The sequence below is a fragment of the Piliocolobus tephrosceles genome, chromosome 21 (assembly GCF_002776525.5).
Source record: "Piliocolobus tephrosceles isolate RC106 chromosome 21, ASM277652v3, whole genome shotgun sequence".
Taxonomy (NCBI): Eukaryota; Metazoa; Chordata; class Mammalia; order Primates; family Cercopithecidae; genus Piliocolobus; species Piliocolobus tephrosceles.
Genome location: NC_045454.1, coordinates 21,278,684 through 21,299,252, shown reverse-complemented (window position 1 = coordinate 21,299,252; position 20,569 = coordinate 21,278,684). Strand labels below are relative to the sequence as shown.

The window sequence follows — 20,569 nt, the reverse complement described above, 5'->3', positions numbered from 1 at the left end:
GAGAGTAGCTGGGATTACAGGCATGCCCCCTTCACACCTGGCTAAGTTTTGTATTTTTAGTAGAGACGGGGTTTCACCATATTAGCCAGGCTGGTCTCGAACTCCTAACCTCAGGTGATCCACCCGCTTTGGCCTCCCAAAATGCTGGGATTACAAGTGTGAACACCACGTCTGGCTCCTCAAGACTTTTTCTAGGCTGGGCACGGTGGCTCATACCTGTAATCCCAGCACTTTGGGAGTTATGGAGATGGTGGAGTTATATCTTGATGTGATTTTGCCCGTGCTCTTCTTTCGTTCTCCCATCCCCCATGCTGTGTGCCCTACCAACTTATCTTTAAACATCTCTTCACTCGGTTCGCCTCTCCTGATCTCCCCTCCGCCTCAGGTCATGTTGTTAGGCCTCAGACATAGCAACTGACCAGAGTAGGGAAGGCTGGTGGCAGATGGTAGTCTGTCCACAGGCAGTCAATAGGACCTGAATAAGGCCCAGGTAGCCAGACCTCAGAGGGTGAGAGGACATTGGTTTTGGAAGAGGCCGAGAGGTTGCCAGGGCTTTACCCAGCACGCCAAGGAGTCGGACCCAGCAGGCAAGAGCACTGGGCTCTGCTGGAGTGTCTGCTGTGGATGACCCTGGAGGAGCGTCCATGTGCCCATTGAGACTCACCCTCCTGAGCTGGTGGTGAGGAGATGAAATGCCAGGGTGTGGGGGCTCTGGGAAAGACCACACAGAGCTGAGGGAGTGGCCCTTGCCAGGCTTGAGCCAAGTTGGCTACAGTTGAAGAACCAAAGACCCCTTCTCCGAGGACTGGGCAGCTTGGTCACACTGCCCTTCTGGGAGGCCAGGGCACCCACGCAGCCTTCAGGAGCCAGTCTTATTCTCTCCTCTCACAGGGCTGACCTTGCTGGCCTCAGCCAGTCGGGACCGGCTGATCCATGTGCTGAATGTGGAGAAGAACTACAACCTGGAGCAGACGCTGGATGACCACTCCTCCTCCATCACTGCCATCAAGTTCGCTGGTGAGCCCCTTCCTTCCTGCTCCCTGCGCCTTGCTAGCTACCTGCTAAAAAAGGATTCATTCTTTCAACTCTCCTGTAAAATATATATCCAAACAAGTGAATACAGTATCTGTGTATAGTCTAAAGAATAATGGCCGGAGCCAGGTGCAGTGGCTCACGCCTGTAATTCCAGCACTTTGGGAGGCCAAGGAAGGTGGATCACCTGAGGTCAGGAGTTTGGGACCAGCCTAGACAACATGGTGAAACCCCGTCTCTACTAAAAATACAAAAATTTGCTGGATGTGGTGGTGTTTCTGTAATTCTAGCTACTCAGGTGACTGAGGTGGGAGAATTGCTTGAACCTGGGAGGTGGAGGCTGCAGTGAGCTAAGTTCATACAACTGCACTCCAGCCTAGGCAACAGAGTGAGAACCCATCTCGAAGAAAAAAAAAGAATAATGGCCAGGTGCCATGGCTCACACCTGTAATCTCAGCACTTTGGGAGGCCAAGGCAGGCAGATCATGAGGTCAGGAGTTTGAGACTAGTCTGGCCAACATAGTGAAACCCCGTCTCTACTAAAAATACAAAAAAATTAGCCAGGCATGGTGGTGTGCGCCTGTAATCCCAGCTACTCGGGAGGCTGAGGCAGGAGAATTATGTGAATCTGGGAGGCGGAGCTTGCAGCAAGCTGAGATTGCGCCAGTGATTGCACTCCAGCTTGGGTGGCAATGCGAGACTTTGTCTCAAAAAAAAAAAAAAAAGAGGAAGAAGAATATAGGCTAGGCGTGGTGGCTCACACTTGTCATCCCAGCACTTTCGAAGGCTGAGGCGGGCAGATCACCTGAGGTCAGGAGTTTGAGACCAGCCTGGCCAACATAGTGAAACCCCGTCTCTACTAAAAATTCAAAAAAAGTAACTGGGCACGGTGGTGCACGCCTGTAATCCCAGCTATTTGGGAGGCTGAGGCAGAACAATAGCCTGAACCTGGGAGGCCGAGGTTGCAGTGAGCCAAAATTGTGCCACTGCACTCCAGCCTGGGTGACAGAGCAAGACTCTGTCTCAAAAAAAAAAAAAAGCCAGTGAGTATCCAGTTCACAGTTCTTAGGAGCGAGGTTTGAACTGGGACATTGTTGATAGCAGAGACTTTTCTAATTGCTCGTGGTCGTAATATTGTTAAATACGGTACTTAGATTCACCACATGCAGGTTAAAAAGCAGAACATTACCAGAGGCTTGCAGGCCTTCTCTGGGTCCCTCCCGGGTTACACTTCCTCGCTTATATGGGGCTCACTCCCTTCTATAAGCCAACGACTCCTCCTTGAGCAACATCTAATACTTGTATGTCAGGCCTGGACCCTCTCAAATGTCCTGTCATGAAGGAACATGTCTGATGTGCCGAGACTCTAAGAGTTTTATATTTGTTCTGTTGTTTCATCCTCACCAAACTGCTATTCTGTAAAGAAATGAGACAGTGGGGGGCGGTGACTCATGCCTATAATCCCAGCACTTTCGGAGGCCGAGGTGGGCAGATCACAAGATCAGGCGTTCAAGACCAGCCTGACAAACATGGTGAAACCCTGTCTCTACTAAAAATGCAAAAATTAGCCAGGTGTGGTGGCATGTGCCTGTAATCCCAGTTACTTGGGACGCTGAAGCAGGAGAATTGCTTGAACCTAGGAGGTGGAGGTTGCAGAGAGCTGAGATCACGGCATTGTACTCCAGCCTGGGCAACAGAACAAGACTCTACCTCAAAAAAAAAAAGAAATGAGAATAATAAAAGCAAGACTATGTCTAGTGCTTACCATGTGGCAGTCCCTGTTTCAAGGGCTTCACACCACTCCAGGGAAGGGACTGTCACCATACCCATTGCACGGACAGGAAGCTGAGGCTCAAAGGGGAGGCCCAGATTCAGAGCAGTGTTTAACAGCTTTGACCCTGGCACCAGAGAATGCCTGGGTTCAGTCCTGCCCCATCCTCTGTGTGCCTTGGGACAAGGACTCTGTGAACCTCTGTGTTCACACTTGTCCAGTGGGATGGGTAGTGAGCATTCAGGAAGACTAGCCATATGCATGGGGCCTGGCCCAAGGCTCGTGTGGATCTTGCAATTGATCTTGGTGGCACGAGCCTCCCAGCCTGTCTCCACTGGTCCCTGCTACAGTCCTGCCTCTACTCTGCTGCTGAAGTCACCTATCTCAATCCCAGACTGGAGAGGGTGTCCCTTCTTTGTCCCCAGCCTTTGTTTCTCTATATGCCCTTGCTCTGCAGAGCCTGCCTTGCCCACAGCTCCACCTGTGCCCTCTCACACATACAGCTCATATCTTAAGAGTCCCACCCCGACCCAGCACCCACCTCGCTACTTCCAGGAAGCCTTCCTTGAACCCAGCACAGTTGGTTGATGGCTCTTGCAGTGGAGTTCCCCAGCTAGGGTCCCCTGCCCATGTGTCCCAGCCCTGTGTAACACACAGCGTCCTCCTCCCCCAGGCAACAGAGACATCCAGATGATCAGCTGTGGGGCCGACAAGAGCATCTACTTTCGCAGTGCCCAGCGGGTAGGGTAGCAAGGCTTCCTTGGGGGCTGGGGTGGGGGATTATCGGGGCATTCTCTGAAGGTCCTGCCGGCCCTGCCAGGGTTCAGATGGATTACACTTTGTCCGTACCCACCACGTAGCAGAGAAAACCACCTTGTATGACATGGACATTGACATCACCCAGAAGTACGTGGCCGTGGCCTGCCAGGACCGCAATGTGAGGTAAGGGGTGGCCCTGGACCCTTAGCTGGCCTGGTCTGCCTTGTCCTAGGCTGTCTGCTTTTCTCCCTCTGTTCCCCTGGTTCCCAAGAAGCTGGGAGGGGATTGAGGGACCCAGCAGGTGTTCCTTCTTGGTTTTGTTGTTTGTTTGTTTGTTTGTTTGTTTGTTTGTTTGTTTGTTCGTTCGTTTTTTGAGGCAGAGTCTCGCTGTTGCCCAGGCTGGAATGCAGTGGTGCCATCTTAGCTCACTGCAACCTCTGCCTCTTGGGTTCAAGTGATTCTCCTGCCTCAGCCTCCCAAGTAGCTGGAATTACAGGCTTCCACCACCACGCCTAGCCAATTTTTTGTATTTTTAGTAGAGACGAGGTTTCGCCATGTTGGCCAGGCTGGTCTCGAACTCCTGACCTCAAGTATTCGCCCACGTCAGCCTCCCAAAGTGCTGGGATTACAGGCGTGAGCCACACACCTGGCCACCAGCAAGTATTTCTTAGAAGCTGGGCTCTCCCAGACCTGGCCTCCAGGTCAGCAGAGGGCTTCCTTCTGGCTCTCCCTAGAGCTGATGTGGGATGACTAAGGTGCTGATGTGGCACATAAACTCCATCATTCACCCGTATTCCCTGAGTACCTAACTGGGCTGGATGGTGCTGGGATCATGGCAGTGGCCAGGATAGCCCCAGGCCCTCCTTCATGGAGCTCACAGTCCAGTAGAGGGGACATGGTCACCTCACAGCCACAGACAGTGACAGAGTAGTCAGAGATAGGGGAGCCCAGGATCCCTGCGGAGACACCTGACCCCATCTGGGAATCAAGCAGGACTTCCTGGAGGAAGAGACACCTGAGCCTGGGGAGGATGTGGAGGAGTGAGCCAGGGGGAGGCAGAGAGTGAGTGTGCAGGGGGCAAAGCAGTGCAGAGAGGCTCTGCACCCCCTTTCCAGTTCTTTCTCATGCAGTGCCAGGCACTGAGCTTGCAGTGTGTGGGGGAGATGGGCATTAACTCAGTGGGTACCCCAGGACAAAACCTCAGCTTGAGATGGGGTTTCAGTTTCAGTCTAGGCATCAGATGGGGACAAGAGGTAGCAGGGGGCTTCCAGGGGAGGGGAGGACAACAAGACCCAGAGGATGAGGTGGTGGGGTAGGCGGGGCCCTGCTGGTCACAACACACCCCCACTTCCCCAGAGTCTACAACACTGTGAACGGGAAGCAGAAGAAGTGCTACAAGGGCTCCCAGGGTGACGAAGGGTCCTTGCTGAAGGTAAGGAGTTGGAGACCCCCGTCTGCTGCCCTGATGGGCCACCTATTATGATGGCCCACACCTGAGACCTGTGGCCTTGGTCCTTTCTCAGTGCACCGCGCTGGCCAGCACCTTCTCAGGCCTGGTTAAACAAGGATGCTTGCGAGAGGGTGGGGAGGGTGACCCCAGCTGCGTTTCCTTTATTTACAGAGCCCTTCCCCAAGCAGGGCATCTAAGTGGGTTCCATTTTAAGTGGCAGCAGGGTATAATGGGAAGAATCAGAGGCATGGACTCCTCTCTTGAGTGACCCACACCAGCCATGGGTCACTCAAGACAAGGGGGGACCTTCTCAGAGCCTCTGGTCTAGGACAGTTATGGATTCAGGCTCTGCCTCAGGCTGACTGTGTGACCTTGGGCAAGCATCATCTCTTAAGCCTGTTTCATCATCCCCTGTAAAATGCACATAGACAGCTTGGCTCATAGACTTGTTCTCTGGAGGAGTTCAGTTTGTACACGTTCAGTGCTTAGCTCAGGGCCTGGCTACTGTTGTTACTGCTGAGGTGGTTGTTAATTTCTTCACCTGTCGAATGGGAGCGAGAGCTCCTGCCCTGCCAGGGTCCCATGTGCTGAGCATCCACCATGGGGGAGGGAGGGGCCCAGGCCTCATCATAAGGAAGAAGCAGGCAGCTGGAGTGACATGTGGGTCCCTTTCCTGGCAGGTCCACGTGGACCCTTCAGGCACCTTCCTGGCCACCAGCTGCTCTGACAAAAGCATCTCAGTGATTGACTTTTACTCAGGCGAGTGCATTGCCAAGATGTTTGGCCATTCAGGTGGGTCTACCTCTCTGCTTGGGAGGCCTCCTCACCGCCCCCCCCGACCCCCACCCCCAGCCTCTGACTCCAAAGGCAAGTGCAGCCTCTCTGCTTTGTTTGCAGAAATTATTACCAGCATGAAGTTCACCTATGACTGTCATCACTTGATCACAGTATCTGGAGACAGGTGGGATATGGACCGTTGGGAGAGTTGTGGCTCAGATACCATGAGCACTGTTCTCAACCTGTTCTCAACCTGCCTGTGTAGAAAGCATTTCTGAGCTGCCCAGTTCGGATTGTGGGAGTCTTGGTGTCACACCCAGCCTTGAGTTCAAATCCCAGCTCTAAGCTGGACATGATAGCTCACACCTGTAACCCCAGCACTTTGGGAGGCTGAGGTGGATGGATCACTTGAGCTCAGGAGTTTGAGACCAGCCTGGGCAACATAGCAAACCCCATCGCTACAAAACATTAGCTGGGTGTGGTCGTGTACAACTGTAGTCCCAGCTACTCAGGAGGGGGAAGATGGCTTGAACCTGGTAGGTAGAAGTTGCAGGGAGCACAGATCACGCCAGTGCACTCCAGCCTGGGTGACAGAGCAAGACCCCGTCTCAAAAAAAAAAAAAAAAACTAAAAAGAAGAAACAAATCCCAGCCCTGTCACTTATTTTCGTGTCACCTTGAACAGCTTATTTACCCTGAGCCTCAGTTTGCTCCCCTGTAAAAGACAACACCATTTACCTTAAAAATGGTGTGATGAGGCCAGGCGTGGTGGCTCACGCCTGTAATCCCAGCACTTTGGGAGGCCTAGGCGAGTTGAACACCTGAGGTCAGGAGTTCAAGACCAGCCTGGTCAACATAGAGAAATTGTGTCTCTACTAAAACTACAAAAATTAGCTGTGCGTGGTGGCAGGCGCCTGTAGTCCCAGCTACTCAGGAGGCTGAGGCATGAGAATGACTTGAACCTGGGAGGCAGAAGTTGCAGTGAGTGGAGATCGCGCCACTGCACCCTAGCCTGGGTAACAGGGCAAGACTCTCAAAAAAAAAAAAAAGAAAAAGAAAATCGTATGGTGAGAAATGAATGAGATGATATCCATACATTCTTTAGCACATGGGTGGTGCTCAAGGAAGTCCCTTTTGTCAACTCCCTTTGCTTTACCCCTGTTCTTCCCCACAGCCCCCTTCCTCAGGTCTTGAGGCCTCCAGAGCAGGCCCTGGTTTGCTGAGATGCCCCAGACCTGGGCCCAGGGTATGGATGTGGCGAGTCCAGCATCCCTGCACTAAGCGGATAGGGGTGTGTTTTCCAGGAGCATGTGGAGAATGGGGTCCAGGCTGTGGTGAGGGCGGCTTCAGGGTCAGCCACGGCAGCAGCTCCCATGCTCACTCTTCCTCTGCCTTGCGTGTCTCTCTTTGGCCTCCACAGCTGTGTGTTCATCTGGCACCTGGGCCCGGAGATCACCAACTGCATGAAGCAGCACTTGCTGGAGATCGACCACCAGGAGCAGCAGCCGCACACAAAGGACAGGAAGCAGAACGGCCACCCCAGGTCCTGGCAGCCCCTGTCCTACCAGAGGAATGAGTCCCTGCTGGGGCCCCATGGAGTGATGCTGGGGACACAGCAGTGGCCAAGACAGCCCTGGGCCCTGCCCTTAGCACACTCACAGCTGGGTCGGGGAGACAGACTTTGAATATGCAGTTACAGTAATACATACAAAAAGGTTTGTGGGGTTTTTAAATTTTCATAAATAATAGAGACAGAGTCTTGCTGTGTTGCCCAGGCTCATCTTGAACTCCCGGCCCCAAGGGACCCTCCTACCTTGGCCTCACAAAGTGCTGGGATCACAGATATGAGCCACTGCACCTGGCCGTGAGAAGGGTGTTGAAGTGGTAAAGCAAAGTGTTTGGCGAACCTCTGAGCACTGTGATGGGGTATGCCCCAAGTGGCTGTGGGAACAGAGCAGTCCCAGACCGGCCAGCCAAGGGGAAGGGTGGGTAGGGAGGGGGTCTGAGGGGAAGGCTGCAGTGGGACCGCAGTGTCCTCTTACTCCCACCTTAAAGCAGTAGCTTCACTTACTTCTTTGCATCTTCTAAATATACTTCTTTCAAGTGTTTATGTAGCAAAGCCAGTTTTATTTGCAGATAACTCATGTTCTAGTTTTTGATTTGAGGTTTTGGTTTGGGTGTTGCTCATTTTGAGTGGGAAGTTTTTTGGTTTTTCTTCTCTCCTGCTGCTGGGTGTGTCTGTTTTTGCCATTGGCTCCATGTGGCTCCCAGTGCACTGTGGAGATCAGGCCTTAACAGGGGCCACTGGTCCTGAGGTCCTGAGGTGGTATTAGAGGTATCATCTTGGTTTTGAGACTCCCGCTCCACCCCTAAGCTATGAACCAGGGCCCTGGCTTCAGTGCCTACCTCCTGCCGAGGGAGTTTTAGTTTCCTGTACTCGGGAGGAGCCACCATCATTGCTGCCACCTATAGGGAGCCCAACACAGGACTGCAGTCCCACTGTCTGCTTGGCTTTCCGTCCCATTGCTGTGACCCTGAGAGAGTTTGTGTTCGTTTGTAGTCTGGCCTTTGTTAATCTCATCTATTGTGGTGATGTGTTTCTAGTGGGGAGACAGTGTCAAGTGAGAGACTTGCCAGCACCATCTTGACCAGCAGCCAAGAATATGTTAACATGGAGCTTAGCACAGGGTCTGGCCCTAGGCAAGTCCCCACCACCAGCCCGTTTGCCTGTATTCTCTCCTTACCGTCCTCATTCCTGGCTTTAGGCAGGATACGTATGTGTCCACACCTAGTGAGATTCGCTCCCTGAGCCCTGGAGAGCAGACAGAGGATGATCTGGAGGAAGAGTGTGAGCCAGAAGAGATGCTGAAGACACCATCCAAAGACAGCTTGGATCCAGGTTGGAAAAGGGGCCTTATTTTGAACTATGTCAGTATAGGGAAACGTTGCTGGGTTTTGCTCATGACTTTGTTTACAGGGCCTGGCACATATTAAAACTCAGGAGTCAACCAGGCATGGTGGCTCACACCTATAATCCCAGCACTTTGGGAGGCCGAGGTGGGTGGATCACCTGAGGTCAGGAGTTCCAGACCAGCCTGACCAATATGGTGAAACCCTGTCTCAACTAAAAATACAAAAATTAGCCGGGCGTGGTGGCGTGTGCAACTGTAGTCCAGCTACTAGGGAGGCTGAGACAGGAAAATTGCTTGAACCTGGGAGGCAGAGGTTGCAGTGAGCCACTGTGCAGTGGCACTGTGCCACTGCATTCCAGCCTGGGTGACAGAGCAAGACTCCGTCTCAAAAATAATAATAATAATATAAATAAAATAAATAACACTCAGTAATCAGGCTTAGCATGGTGGCTCACACCTGGAATTTTAGCACTTTGGGAGGCCGAAATGGGAAAGTCACTTGAGGCCAGGAGATCGAGACCAGCCTGGGTAACATAGTGAGAGCCCATCTATGCAAAAAAAATTTAAAAAAAAGAAATTAGCCAGGCATAGTGGCACACATCTGTAGTCCCAACTACATGGGAGGCTGAGGCAGGAGGATCACTTGAGGCCAGGAGTTTGAGACCAGCCTGGCACATACCAAGACCCCGTTCCTACAAAAAGAAAAAAATTAGCTGGGCCTGATGGTGCACACCTATATTGCCAGCTACCTGGAAGGCTGAGGCAGGAAGATTGCTCGAGCCCAGGAATTCCAGGTTATAGTGAGCTATAATCACACCACTGCACTCCAGCCTGAACAATAGAGTGAGACCCTGTCTGTAGAAAAAGAAAGAAACTCAATAATCGTATCAGTCAAGACTCTTTCAGTATAAAAGCAAGCAGGCTTAAGTAAGGAAGAGAATTTTTTGGTGCCTGAAAATTGGAGAGGATTAGCTTTCAGCATGGCTGGATCCAGATAGACAGATGATGTTAATAGGAAGGTTTTTTTTTTGTATCTTTTGGCTCTGCTTTTCTTCATGTTGGCTTTGCTGACGGACAGACTCTTCCTTTACTAGGGGAAAAGATACCCCCAGCAACTACAGGCTTATAAAACTCCATAGAGAATAGAACACCTCTTTCCTATAGCAGCTCAAGCAGAGTCTTAGGGTTGTGTGACTCATGTTCCTGGTATGACTGGTGCACCCACTTCTGAGCCAATTGCTGTAGCTGTCCACATCTGAGCATGTGATCACTTCTGAGGGCAGACTGTAGTCAGCTTCATCCACTCACACCACCTGACCAGGCATCAAAGATGTGTTTGAGGGTGGGTGCGGTGGCTCACGCCTGTAATCCCAGCACTCTGGGAGGCCAAGGCAGGTGGATCACCTGAGGTCAGGAGTTTGAGACCAGCCTGGCCAACATGGTGAAACCCCATCTCTGCTAAAAATACAAAAATTAGCTGGGCGTGATGGCGTGCATCGGTAATCCCAGCTACTTGAGAAACTGAGACAGGAGAATTACTTGAACCTGGGAAGTGGAGATTGCAGTGAGCTGAGATTGTGCCACTGCACTCCAGCCTGGGTGACAAAGCAAGACCCTGTCTCAAAAAATAAATGAATAAGTAAAAATAAATTGAATTCTGTTGTGGATATTTTCCGAAATCTTTTTCCTCTGCAAAGTCTCTCATCTACCTGTATATTGGTGAATACAAAGCAGAGTCCTCCGAAATTTTAAGTTATTCCCCTGCAGGTGGCCATTTAGGTTTCTTGATTTCACATCACTGTTTTTTTTTTTTTTTTTTTTTTGTGTTTTGAGGCGGAGTCTTGCTCTGTCGCCCGGACTGGAGTGCAGTGGCCAGATCTCAGCTCACTGCAAGCTCCGCCTCCCGGGTTTACTCCATTCTCCTGCCTCAGCCTCCCGAGTAGCTGAGACTACAGGCGCCCGCCACCTCGCCCAGCTAGTTTTTGTATTTTTAGTAGAGACGGGGTTTCACCGTGTTAGCCAGGATGGTCTCGATCTCCTGACCTCGTGATCCGCCCGTCTCGGCCTCCCAAAGTGCTGGGATTACAGGCTTGAGCCACCGCGCCCGGCCCACATCACTGTTAATGAGGCTATGGAGACGGAGACCACTCCTAGGCCTCCTCGAAATGTGAGGATTTCTCCAGGACAGAGTCTGAGGAGTAGCACTGCTGGATCTGGGGATTATTTTTACTTTTATAAAGTTGTTTTATTATTTTATTTCACTTTTTTTGTTGCCCAGGTTGGAGTGCAGTAGCACGATCATAGCTCACTGTAGCCTTGACCTCCTGGGCTCAAGCAATTTTCCCTCCTCAGCCTGTGGAGTCGCTGGGACTACAGGCTCAAGCTACCACACCCAACTAAGTATGTGTGTGTCAGGGGATGGTGTGTGTAGAGAAAAGGTCTCACTGTGTTGCCCAGGCTGGTCTTGAACTCCTGGCCTCAAGTATCCTCCCACCTCAACCTCTCAAAGTGCTGGGATTACAGGCTTGAGTCAGTATGCCTGGCTTTTATTTTAAAAGAGAACCCCAGCCAGGTGCAATGGCGCATGCCTGTAATCCTAGCACTTTGGGAGGCTGAGGTGGGCAGATCACAAGGTCAGGAGATCGAGACCATCCTGGCTAACACAGTGAAAACCCATCTCTACTAAAAATACAAAAAAAAAAAAAAATTAGCCGAGTGTGGTGGCTCACGCCTGTAATCCCAGCACTTTGGGAGGCCAAGGCAGGTGGATCACGAGGTCAGGAGATCGAGACCATCCTGGCTAACACGGTGAAACCCCGTCTCTACTAAAAATACAAAAAATTAGCCAGGTGTGGTGGCAGGCACCTGTAGTCCCAGCTACTCGGGAGGCTGAGGCAGGAGAATGGCATGAACAGGAGGCGGAGCTTGCAGTGAGCGAAGAGCATGCCACTGTACTCCAGCCTGGGCGACACAGCAAGACTCCGTCTCAAAAAAAAAAAAAAAAATAGCCGGGCATGGTGGTGGGCGCCTGTAGTCCCAGCTACTTGGGAGGCTGAGGCAGGAGAATGGCATGAACCAAGGAGGCAGAGCTTCTAGTGAGCCGAGATCGCGCCACCGCACTCCAGCCTGGGTGACAGAGCGAGACTCTGTCTCAAGAGAAAAAAAGAAGAGAACCCCAGAGTTCTCCAAACCCAGTTACTGCTCCACCCTGCATTGCATTAGGCTCTCCGTTGTCCCCACACTTTTCCTGCCATCCTTTGGTAGTATTAAGCTTTGTCACCTCAGTCAGTCTTGTGAGTCAAATATCGTGTCCCACGGTTTAAGTTTGCATTTCCCTGATACCTGGTGCTGTTGAGCCTTCTGACCTCTGGGTTGTGGTGTTGATTCTTTGGGGACTGCCCGGTTATGTATATGGCCTGTTTGTTGGGATGTTTGTCCTCTTTTCATGGATTTTGTGTGTTTCTGTCCAGATCCTCGATGCCTGCTAACCAACGGCAAGCTGCCACTGTGGGCAAAGCGGCTGGTAAGTCTTCAGGGAGAGGGTTGCTCAGGGGCTGGCAGAGGAAACGCCTCCCCAGCTCTGCCTTCTGGAAATCCTTTTTCCTTTCCATGTCCCTCTATTCTCTGGAGAAGCCCTGTCATCCTTCCAGGCTCAGTGAGACAGCTGTTTGTTCATGATCAGTGCCCTGTGCCAGGTATTGTTCTGGATATCAGGGACACAACAGTGAACAAGGGAAACAAAAGCCTCTCCCTTCACAGGCTCACTTGCCTGTGTGGGTGAGGAACAGTGTCCCCATTAAATAAGTAAGTGACGTAATATGTGGGGTGCTGATAAGTGCTGTGGAGGGAAAAGAATCAAGAAGGAACATAACGTCAGCCAGGTGCACTGATGCGTGTCTGTGGTCCCAGCTACTCAGGAGGCTGAGGTGGGAGGATCATTTGAGCCCAGGAGGTTGAGGCTGTAGGGAACCGAGATGGCACCACTGGACGCCAGCCTAGGCAACAGAGTGAGGTCCTGTCTCAAAAAAGACAATAAGAACAGGGGCCCAGCACAGTGGTTCACACCTCTGATCCCAGCACTTTGGGAAGCCAAGGCAGGTAGATCGCTTGAGCCCAGGAGTTCAAGACCAGCCTGAGCAACATAGTGAGACCCCCATCTCTACAAAAAATTTAAAAATTAGCCAGGCGTGGTGGTGCATACCTGTAGTCCCAACTACTCAGGAGGCTGAAGTGGAAAGATTGCTTGGGCCAGGGAAGTTGAGGCTGCAGGGAACTGAGATGGCACCACAGCACTCCAGCCTGGGCAACAGAGCCAAGACCTTGTCTCATAAAAAAAATAAAAATAGAGAAAATAAGGAGTGTTGGGGGGTGGCAGTTTTAAGTGAACAGGAAAGGCCTCATTGGGAAAATGATACTGATCAGAGTTGAAGCAAGTGAGACAGGCAGATACTGGGACGAATGTTCTAGTCATAACAGCCTATACCTGTAAAGGCCACGATGCTAGGAGCTCAAGACTAGCTTAGGCAACATAGTGAGACCCCCATCTCTACAAAAAATTAAAAATAGCCAGGCATGGCTGGGCACGATGGCTGACACCTGTAATCCTAGCACTTTGGGAGGCTGAGGCTGGCGGATCATGAGGTCAGGAGGTCGAGACCATCCTAGCTAATACGGTGAAACCCTGTCTCTACTAAAAATACAAAAAAGTAGCCGGGCATGTCAATGGGCGCCTGTAGTCCCAGCTACTCGGGAGGTTGAGGCAGGAGAATGGCGTGAACCCAGGAGGCAGAGCTTGCAGTGAGCCGAGATCGCACCACTGCACTCCAGCCTGGGCGACAGAGCAAGACTCCGTCTCCAAAAAAAAAAAATAGCCAGGCGTGGTGGTGCACACCCATAGTTCCAGCTACTCAGGGGCCTGAGGCAGGAGGATCGCTTCAGCCCAGGAGTTGGAGGCTGCAGCGATTGTGCTACTGCACTCCAGCTTGAAGAGCGGCGCGAGACCTTGTCTCTTAAAAAAAAAAAAAGAGGCTGGTGCCGTCGCTCACGCTTGTAATCCCAGCACTTTGGGAGGCCGAGGCGGGTGTAATCCGAGGTCAAAAGATTGAGACCATCCTGACCAACATGGTAAAACCCCGTCTCTACTAAAAATACAAAAATTAGCTGGTCATGGTTGTGCGTGCCTGTAGTCCCAACTTCTCAGGAGGCTGAGGCAGGAGAATCACTTGAACCTAGGAGGCGGAGGTTGCAGTGAACCGACATCGCGCCACTACATTCCAGCCTCGCGACAGAGTAAGACTCCGTATCAAAAAAAAAGAAAAGAAAGAAAAAGAGAAGAGAAAGACAATGTGGATTATAAGAGACAGAATAAGAGAGGTGAATGAAGGATGATCCCAAGGTTGGGGCCTGAGCAACTGGAAAAAACAACTAAAACAGGGAAGCTTTAGGAGGAGCAGGTTTGTGTGGAGGAAATGAGGAGTTGAGTTGTCAGCATGTTAACTTTGAAATACCTACCAGACATCCATACAGAGATGTAGAGCAATCGCATGTGCAATTCTGAAGTTTCAGAGAAAAGTTCGTGAATCCCAGCTGGGCATTCCCAGCACTTTGGGAGGCCGAAGCAGGATTTCTTGAGCCCAGGGGTTTGAGACCAGCCTGGGCAACATGGTGAGAGTCCACCTCTACCAAAAACCAACAAAATGGGCTGGGCACAGTGTGGCTCATGCCTGTAATCCCAGTACTTTGGGCCGAGGCGGGCGGATCACTTAAGGTCAGCAGTTTGAGACCAGCCTGGCCAAAATGGCAAAACCCCATCTCTACTAAAAACACAAAAATTAGCCAGGTGTGGTGGTGCTGCTCTGGAGGCTGAGACAGGAGAATTGCTTGAAACTGGGAGGTGGAGGTTGCAGTGAGCCAAGGTCGCGCCACTGCACTCCAGCCTGGGAGACAGAGCAAGACTTCATCTCAAAAACAACAACAAAAAAAAAAAAAAGAGAGAAAGGTTCATGCTGGAGATACGTACCTGGAAGTTGTTTCTGAATGGTATTGAAAGCCAGGAGCCCGGATGGGCTGTGTGAAATGTCTGTGGCGCTCCCTGCAGTGAGTGAGCACTCAGCCGGGTGCCTGACTGTCCCATATCCTTCAAGCTAGGGGATGATGATGTGGCGGATGGCTCGGCCTTCCATGTCAAGCGCAGCTACCAGCCCCACGGCCGCTGGGCAGAGCGGGCTGGCCAAGAGCCCCTCAAGACCATCCTGGATGCCCAGGACCTGGATTGCTACTTTACCCCCATGAAGCCCGAGAGTCTGGAGAACTCCATTCTGGATTCAGTGGAGCCACAGAGCCTGGCCAGCCTGCTGAGTGAGGTACGCACTTCCCCCCCAGCCTGGCCTGTAGCCCTGGCACTGTGACGGCCCCGGGGCCTGGTGCCTCAGGCTGACTCCCACTCCATGGGGGCAGGGAGGATTACATGAGGCAGTAAAGGGTAGGAGGGTGAGCCCCAGGACTTGCACAGCAAGACTTCCCAGGGCAGACAGGGAGTCATTGGAAAGTGAGTCACTTGGGGGTTAAGAGCTTGGATGCTAGAGCAGGCTTGTACCCAAGTGGGGGACATTTGGGTAGATGGAGCCCTGACCCTACCCATTCCTGTTGTGTGACCTTGAGTAAGAGGCTTACCTCTCTGGGCTTCAGTCGTCTAAAAAGTAGTCATAATGGGGCCAGGGGCAGTGACTAACACCTCTAATCTCAGCATTTGGGGAGGCCAAGGCAGGAGGATTACTTAAGGATCACTTGAGTTCAAGGCCAGCCTAGACAACATAGCAAAATCCCACCTCTACAAAAATATTTTTTAAATTGTTTTGTTTTGTTTTCTTTAAAAAAAAAAAAAAAAAAAAAAACTTTTAAATGGTAATAACAATCTCTTCTGCCCCAGAGGGCTTTTACAGGAATCCATGCTTAAGCATAGGGCCTGGGCTCTTAGAGGTGCCCGTGCAACTTTAGCTCTTACTCTACTATTTTCCAAACAAAATTCCTTTTTATCCTATCCTATAATTTGTCATCTTTATTGGGGTATAATATACATCCAGTAACATGCACAGATTTTAGATATACAGCTTGATGAACTATCTGTGTAATTCATATATGTCCACTACCCTGGGTAAAATCTGGAGTGTGTTCTACCTCCTAGAAGGTTTCTGCCCCTCCCAGTCAGGTCCCTGCGTCAGGATAACCAGTATTCTGACCTCTAACCAAGGACTGGGTTTCCTATTATTGAACTTCATATAAATAGACACGTAGAGGGTTGGACCTCCTATTTTTGGTGCCATACCTCTTCCTCATCTATAAAGGGACTGATAATGCAGGGGCAGCCCAGGACAAGCTGGTTGTGAGCAGGGTGCGTGGCACAGGCCCTGGGTCACAGCCTCCAGCAGCCAGCATGGTTCCTGGCATAATAGTGGCCCCAGCCATGGCTGCTTCAGAATGGCTATGCTGTCTTCCCCATAGTCAGAGAGTCCCCAGGAAGCTGGCCGTGGGCACCTCTCCTTCCTCCCCCAACAGAGGGAATCATCTGAGGCCAGTGAGCTCATCCTCTACTCTCTGGAGGCAGAAGTGACAGTCACAGGGACAGACAGGTGGGTGTCCTTTCTACTAAGGGAGCTTTAGTTGGAGGAAGCCCCAGCTGATAGCTGCACCCTGGAAGAACTGCTCTCTGCCTTCCCAGTGGGCTTGTGGGAGTGGAGACAGTTGTGGCCTGCATGGGGCAGGAGCCCAGCCTTAGTTCCTTGGTTCCAGGTGGGGTTCAGGAGGGCCTGACCTGGGGGAAGGAGGGGACATTTGGAGGAGGCAGGGAGGCTGAGGCAGTGCTCCTGCAGGAGCAGCAGGTACGGGTGCCTAGGGGCTCCAGGTGGAGCTGGCTATTGAGTCTCTAGCTGAAGTCCTTTATTCTCTCTCTGCCCCCACTGGCACTGCAGCCAGTATTGTGGGAAGGAGGCGGAGGCCAGGCCTGGAGACCAGCAGGGCGACTCCTACCTCAGGGTGTCCTCTGACAGCCCAAAGGACCAGAGCCCGCCTGAGGGTGAGTGCAGGGCAGGCAGGGACCCTGTGACAGTCTGTGCGTTCAGCCAGGCCCCTTTCTGGGCACCAGTGGTGACTTTGACCCAGTACTGAAGTTCAGAGTCTGTCAAGGAAGACACATGTGGTCCCTGCTGCTGCCTGAGGATTCTGGGCCCAGCTGCCTACAGCTGAGAGTCCAGCTCTGCCACCTCCTTGATGTGGAACTTCCCTCATTCATAAAACGGTGGGTGGGTGCTCTTATCATCCCTCCTCCAGATGGGGAAACTGAGCCCAGGGAAGCATAGCCCTGGCCCTGGCTCACCTGAATGGTCAGGCTGTGGGCTCCTGACCCCGACTCTCTCCTTCAGACTCGGGGGAGTCAGAGGCCGACTTGGAGTGCAGCTTCGCGGCCATCCACTCCCCAGCTCCGCCTCCTGACCCCGCCCCTCGGTTTGCCACGTTGCTGCCCCATTTCCCAGGTAAGCAGGGGCCAGACACACAGGGGACTCGCTGCTCGGGCCTGGCTTAGGGCCAGTCACAGTGTCTAAGCACAGGCCCTGCACTTGGAGCCCACTGAGCCTGGAACACGGGGATCCCTGCTTCTCAGCCTGCAGGCAACAGGGCAGGGATGGGTGGGGCCTGCTTTCTCCATTTCAGGTGGCGTCTGCTGTGACTCATGGTGTTGGCTCCTCTTGTCCCTCCCTCCTTCCCTGTCAGGATGTGCAGGTCCCACAGAAGATGAGCTGTCCCTGCCCGAGGAACCCAGCGTCCCCAGCAGCTCCCTACCCCAGACTCCAGAGCAGGAGAAGTTCCTCCGCCACCACTTCGAGACACTGACTGAGTCCCCCTGCAGAGGTAGGACCCTGCCTCACCCGCACCTGCCAAGGCCATCTGTGCAGCCTGGGCACAGCATTGGTGTCCCTGGAGTTGGCTCCCCAGCAGGGCCGGGAGGGTAAGTGGAGAACACCTGCTCCGTTTGTTTTTTTTTTTTTGGCCTTCTTTGAGACAGAGTCTCACTCTGTTGCCCAGGCTGGAGTGCAGTGGCGCAATCTCGGCTCCCTGCAACCTCCAACTCCCTGGTTCAAGCGATTCTCCTGCCTCAGCCTCCCGGGTAGCTGGGATTACAGGCGCACACCACCAAGCCTTGCTGATTTTTTGTATTTTTAGTAGAGATGAGGTTTCACCATGTTGGCCAGACTGGTCTCAAACTCCTGGCCTCAGGTGACCCACCCGCCTTGGCCTCCCAAAGTGCTGGGATTATAGTTGTGAGCCACCGTGCCTGGCCTGCTGCTTCACTCTTGACCTAAGCCTCACAATGCCTCCTTGCCCACTGCCCCTGCTTGTACCCTGTGTCTGCAGATAAGGGTTTCTGGGGATTGCCCCACTAGGCTGTTGGCTGGCCTGGGGCCGGGGCTGCTTGGCGGGAAGGGTTATGAGGGTCACCTCGGGATGTTCCCCTAGAGCTCTTCCCCACAGCTCTGGGAGACGTGGAGGCCTCTGAAGCTGAGGAGTACTTCTTCAACCCACGCCTGAGCATCTCCACGCAGTTCCTCTCAAGCCTCCAGAAGGCATCCAGGTAGAAGCTGGCCAAGCACAGCCCACCCTCTGGCTCCTTGACTGCCCCCCGGAGCAGGCTGAATGAGAATCATTCCCCCTGCTCTCCTTCCTATAGGTTCACCCACACCTTCCCTCCCCGGGCAACCCAGCGCCTCGTGAAGTCTCCAGAGGTCAAGCCCATGGACCGAGGCGGAAGCCAGCCCAGAGCAGATACTGGCTACGCCTCCCCAGACGGGACCCACGTGAGTACTGGGGCCACCTCCCTCAGGGCATGGGGCTGGGAACCCTGAGGTCTTGTCCTCACCTCAGAGCTGTGCCTACAGGTCCTCGCTGCAGGGAAGGCTGAAGAGACCCTGGAGGCCTGGCGCCCACCACGTGAGTGCCCCAGTCCCAGACGGACAACCCTGGGTTTCTCGGCAAGTGGCCGGATGTCCAGCCGAGCTGTGGGGCCGGAGGGGCCCTAGCCATCAGCTCTGTGTAGGGGAGTCAGTGCCATCTGCTTTCATTACAGCCCCCTGCCTTACAAGCCTGGCGTCCTGTGTCCCTGCCTCCATGCTGCCCACAGACAGGAAGCTCCCAACACCCACTTCTGCGCCCACCCCAGGCCTGGCTCAGGGTGTCCACACCCCCTCCACCTGTTCCTACATGGAAGCCACTGCCAGCTCCCGTGCCAGGATATCACGCAGCATCTCCCTTGGTGACAGTGAGGGCCCTATCGTGGCCACGCTGGCCCAGCCCCTCCGTAGGCCATCATCTGTTGGAGAGCTGGCCTCTCTGAGCCAGGAGCTTCAGGCCATCACCGCTGCAGCAACACCCAACTTGAGCAGCGAGGGCCAAGAGCCTGCCCTGCATTCCTGGGGCAACCACGAGGCCCGGGCCAACCTGAGACTGACCCTGTCAAGTGTCTGTGACGGGCTCTTGCTGCCCCCTGTGGATGCCCAGCCTGGCGTCACCATCCCAGCAGTGAGCTTCCCAGCCCCTAGCCCCATGGACGAGAGCACCCTGAGGCTCCATGGCTCTGCCTTTCGCCCGAGTCTCCCAGCTCCTGAGTCCCCTGGCCTTCCTGCCCATCCCAGTAGCCCCCAGCTTCCAGAGGCCAGGCCTGGCGTCCCTGGCGGCACTGCCTCCCTCCTGGAGTCCACCTCTGGTGAGTACAGCCCTGGAGCAAGGACTGTCCCCTAAGCCCATCCTGTGTGCTAGCTGGCTCACCTTCAAAGATGGACACTTGACCTGCCCACAGGAACTGTGCCATTCATTCATTCGTTCATTAATTTTAATAAGCATTACATGTTGGGCTTTGTGCTAGACCCTGGGACATGGGACATGGTGGTAGACAAAACAGAGAATTGACATCTTCATTGGGGGCAATGCCCAGACTAAACCTTTACGGAACCCGTCATATGTATCACGAAGTGACACGTGCTCAGGAGGGATAGAGGAGGGCGAGGGAGTGCAGGGTGGGGATGGGTTGGATTACAAACCAGAGGACGAGAAGAGGCTTCAGGGAGGAGGCTGCATTGGAGCAGAGACCTGTGGGAGTGAAGGGGAGGGAGCCTTGGGGACCCAGAGAAGAGTTCCAGACAGAAGGACAGCATGGAGTCCACCCAACTACCCTGGCAGCTCACACCAATGGAATGCAGCTCGTCTTGCTCATTCCCTCCTCTCTACCTCAGGTGCGCTCGGTCTATTCCAGGGCAGCCCTGCCCGCTGGAGTGAGCCCTGGGTGCCGGCTGAAGCCCTGCCCCCGTACCCGCTTGAGCTGAACAGGGTGGGGAACATCTTGCATAGGCTGCAGACCACCTTCCAAGAAGCCCTCGACCTTTACCGTGTGGTGAGCCAAACCCAGAGTCGGGAAAGGGTTGAGGGGTCTCTTGGGACCGCCTGGCCTTGGTGGCCCCTGACAAGGCTGGCATCCCTTGCAGTTGATCTCCAGTGGCCAGGTGGACACCAGGCAGCAGCAGGCACGGACTGAGCTGGTCTCCATCTTCCAGTGGATCCATAGTCAGCTGGAGGCCGAATGCCTGGTGGGGACCAGTGTGGCCCCAGCCCAGGCCCTGCCCAGCCCAGGACCCCCCTCCCCACCGACACTGTGCCCTCTGGCCAGCCCAGACCTGCAGGCCCTGCTGGAACACTACTCGGAGCTGCTGGTGCAGGCTGTACGGAGGAAGGCACGGGGGCACTGAGGGTGCAGCCCCTCCACCACAGCCCTGCTGCTTCTGAGGACTTAGGTATTTTAAGCGAATAAACTGACAGCTTGGAGGAA

The 20,569-nt window shown here is 53.3% G+C and overlaps 1 protein-coding gene across 3 annotated transcripts in view; it reads left to right on the top strand.

Annotated features, from left to right (window-relative positions):
- Nucleotides 1-20,569, top strand: part of WDR62 (WD repeat domain 62) — a 51,670-nt gene extending 31,101 nt beyond the window's left edge. For 2 of the 3 annotated variants that reach the window (XM_023198179.1, XM_023198177.1), the window contains exons 13-32: nt 892-1,017; nt 3,477-3,544; nt 3,624-3,745; nt 4,919-4,994; nt 5,693-5,804; nt 5,910-5,973; nt 7,209-7,331; nt 8,554-8,687; nt 12,171-12,223; nt 14,844-15,062; nt 16,201-16,328; nt 16,668-16,771; nt 17,118-17,228; nt 17,467-17,604; nt 18,211-18,325; nt 18,422-18,548; nt 18,630-18,681; nt 18,818-19,453; nt 19,980-20,137; nt 20,229-20,569. In XM_023198179.1, the coding sequence (XP_023053947.1) occupies nt 892-1,017; nt 3,477-3,544; nt 3,624-3,745; nt 4,919-4,994; nt 5,693-5,804; nt 5,910-5,973; nt 7,209-7,331; nt 8,554-8,687; nt 12,171-12,223; nt 14,844-15,062; nt 16,201-16,328; nt 16,668-16,771; nt 17,118-17,228; nt 17,467-17,604; nt 18,211-18,325; nt 18,422-18,548; nt 18,630-18,681; nt 18,818-19,453; nt 19,980-20,137; nt 20,229-20,489 (2,927 nt within the window). In that variant the 3' untranslated portion in view covers nt 20,490-20,569. The remainder of the gene's footprint in view (nt 1-891; nt 1,018-3,476; nt 3,545-3,623; nt 3,746-4,918; nt 4,995-5,692; nt 5,805-5,909; nt 5,974-7,208; nt 7,332-8,553; nt 8,688-12,170; nt 12,224-14,843; nt 15,063-16,200; nt 16,329-16,667; nt 16,772-17,117; nt 17,229-17,466; nt 17,605-18,210; nt 18,326-18,421; nt 18,549-18,629; nt 18,682-18,817; nt 19,454-19,979; nt 20,138-20,228) is intronic. The other variant, XM_023198178.2, reaches the window with a different exon arrangement.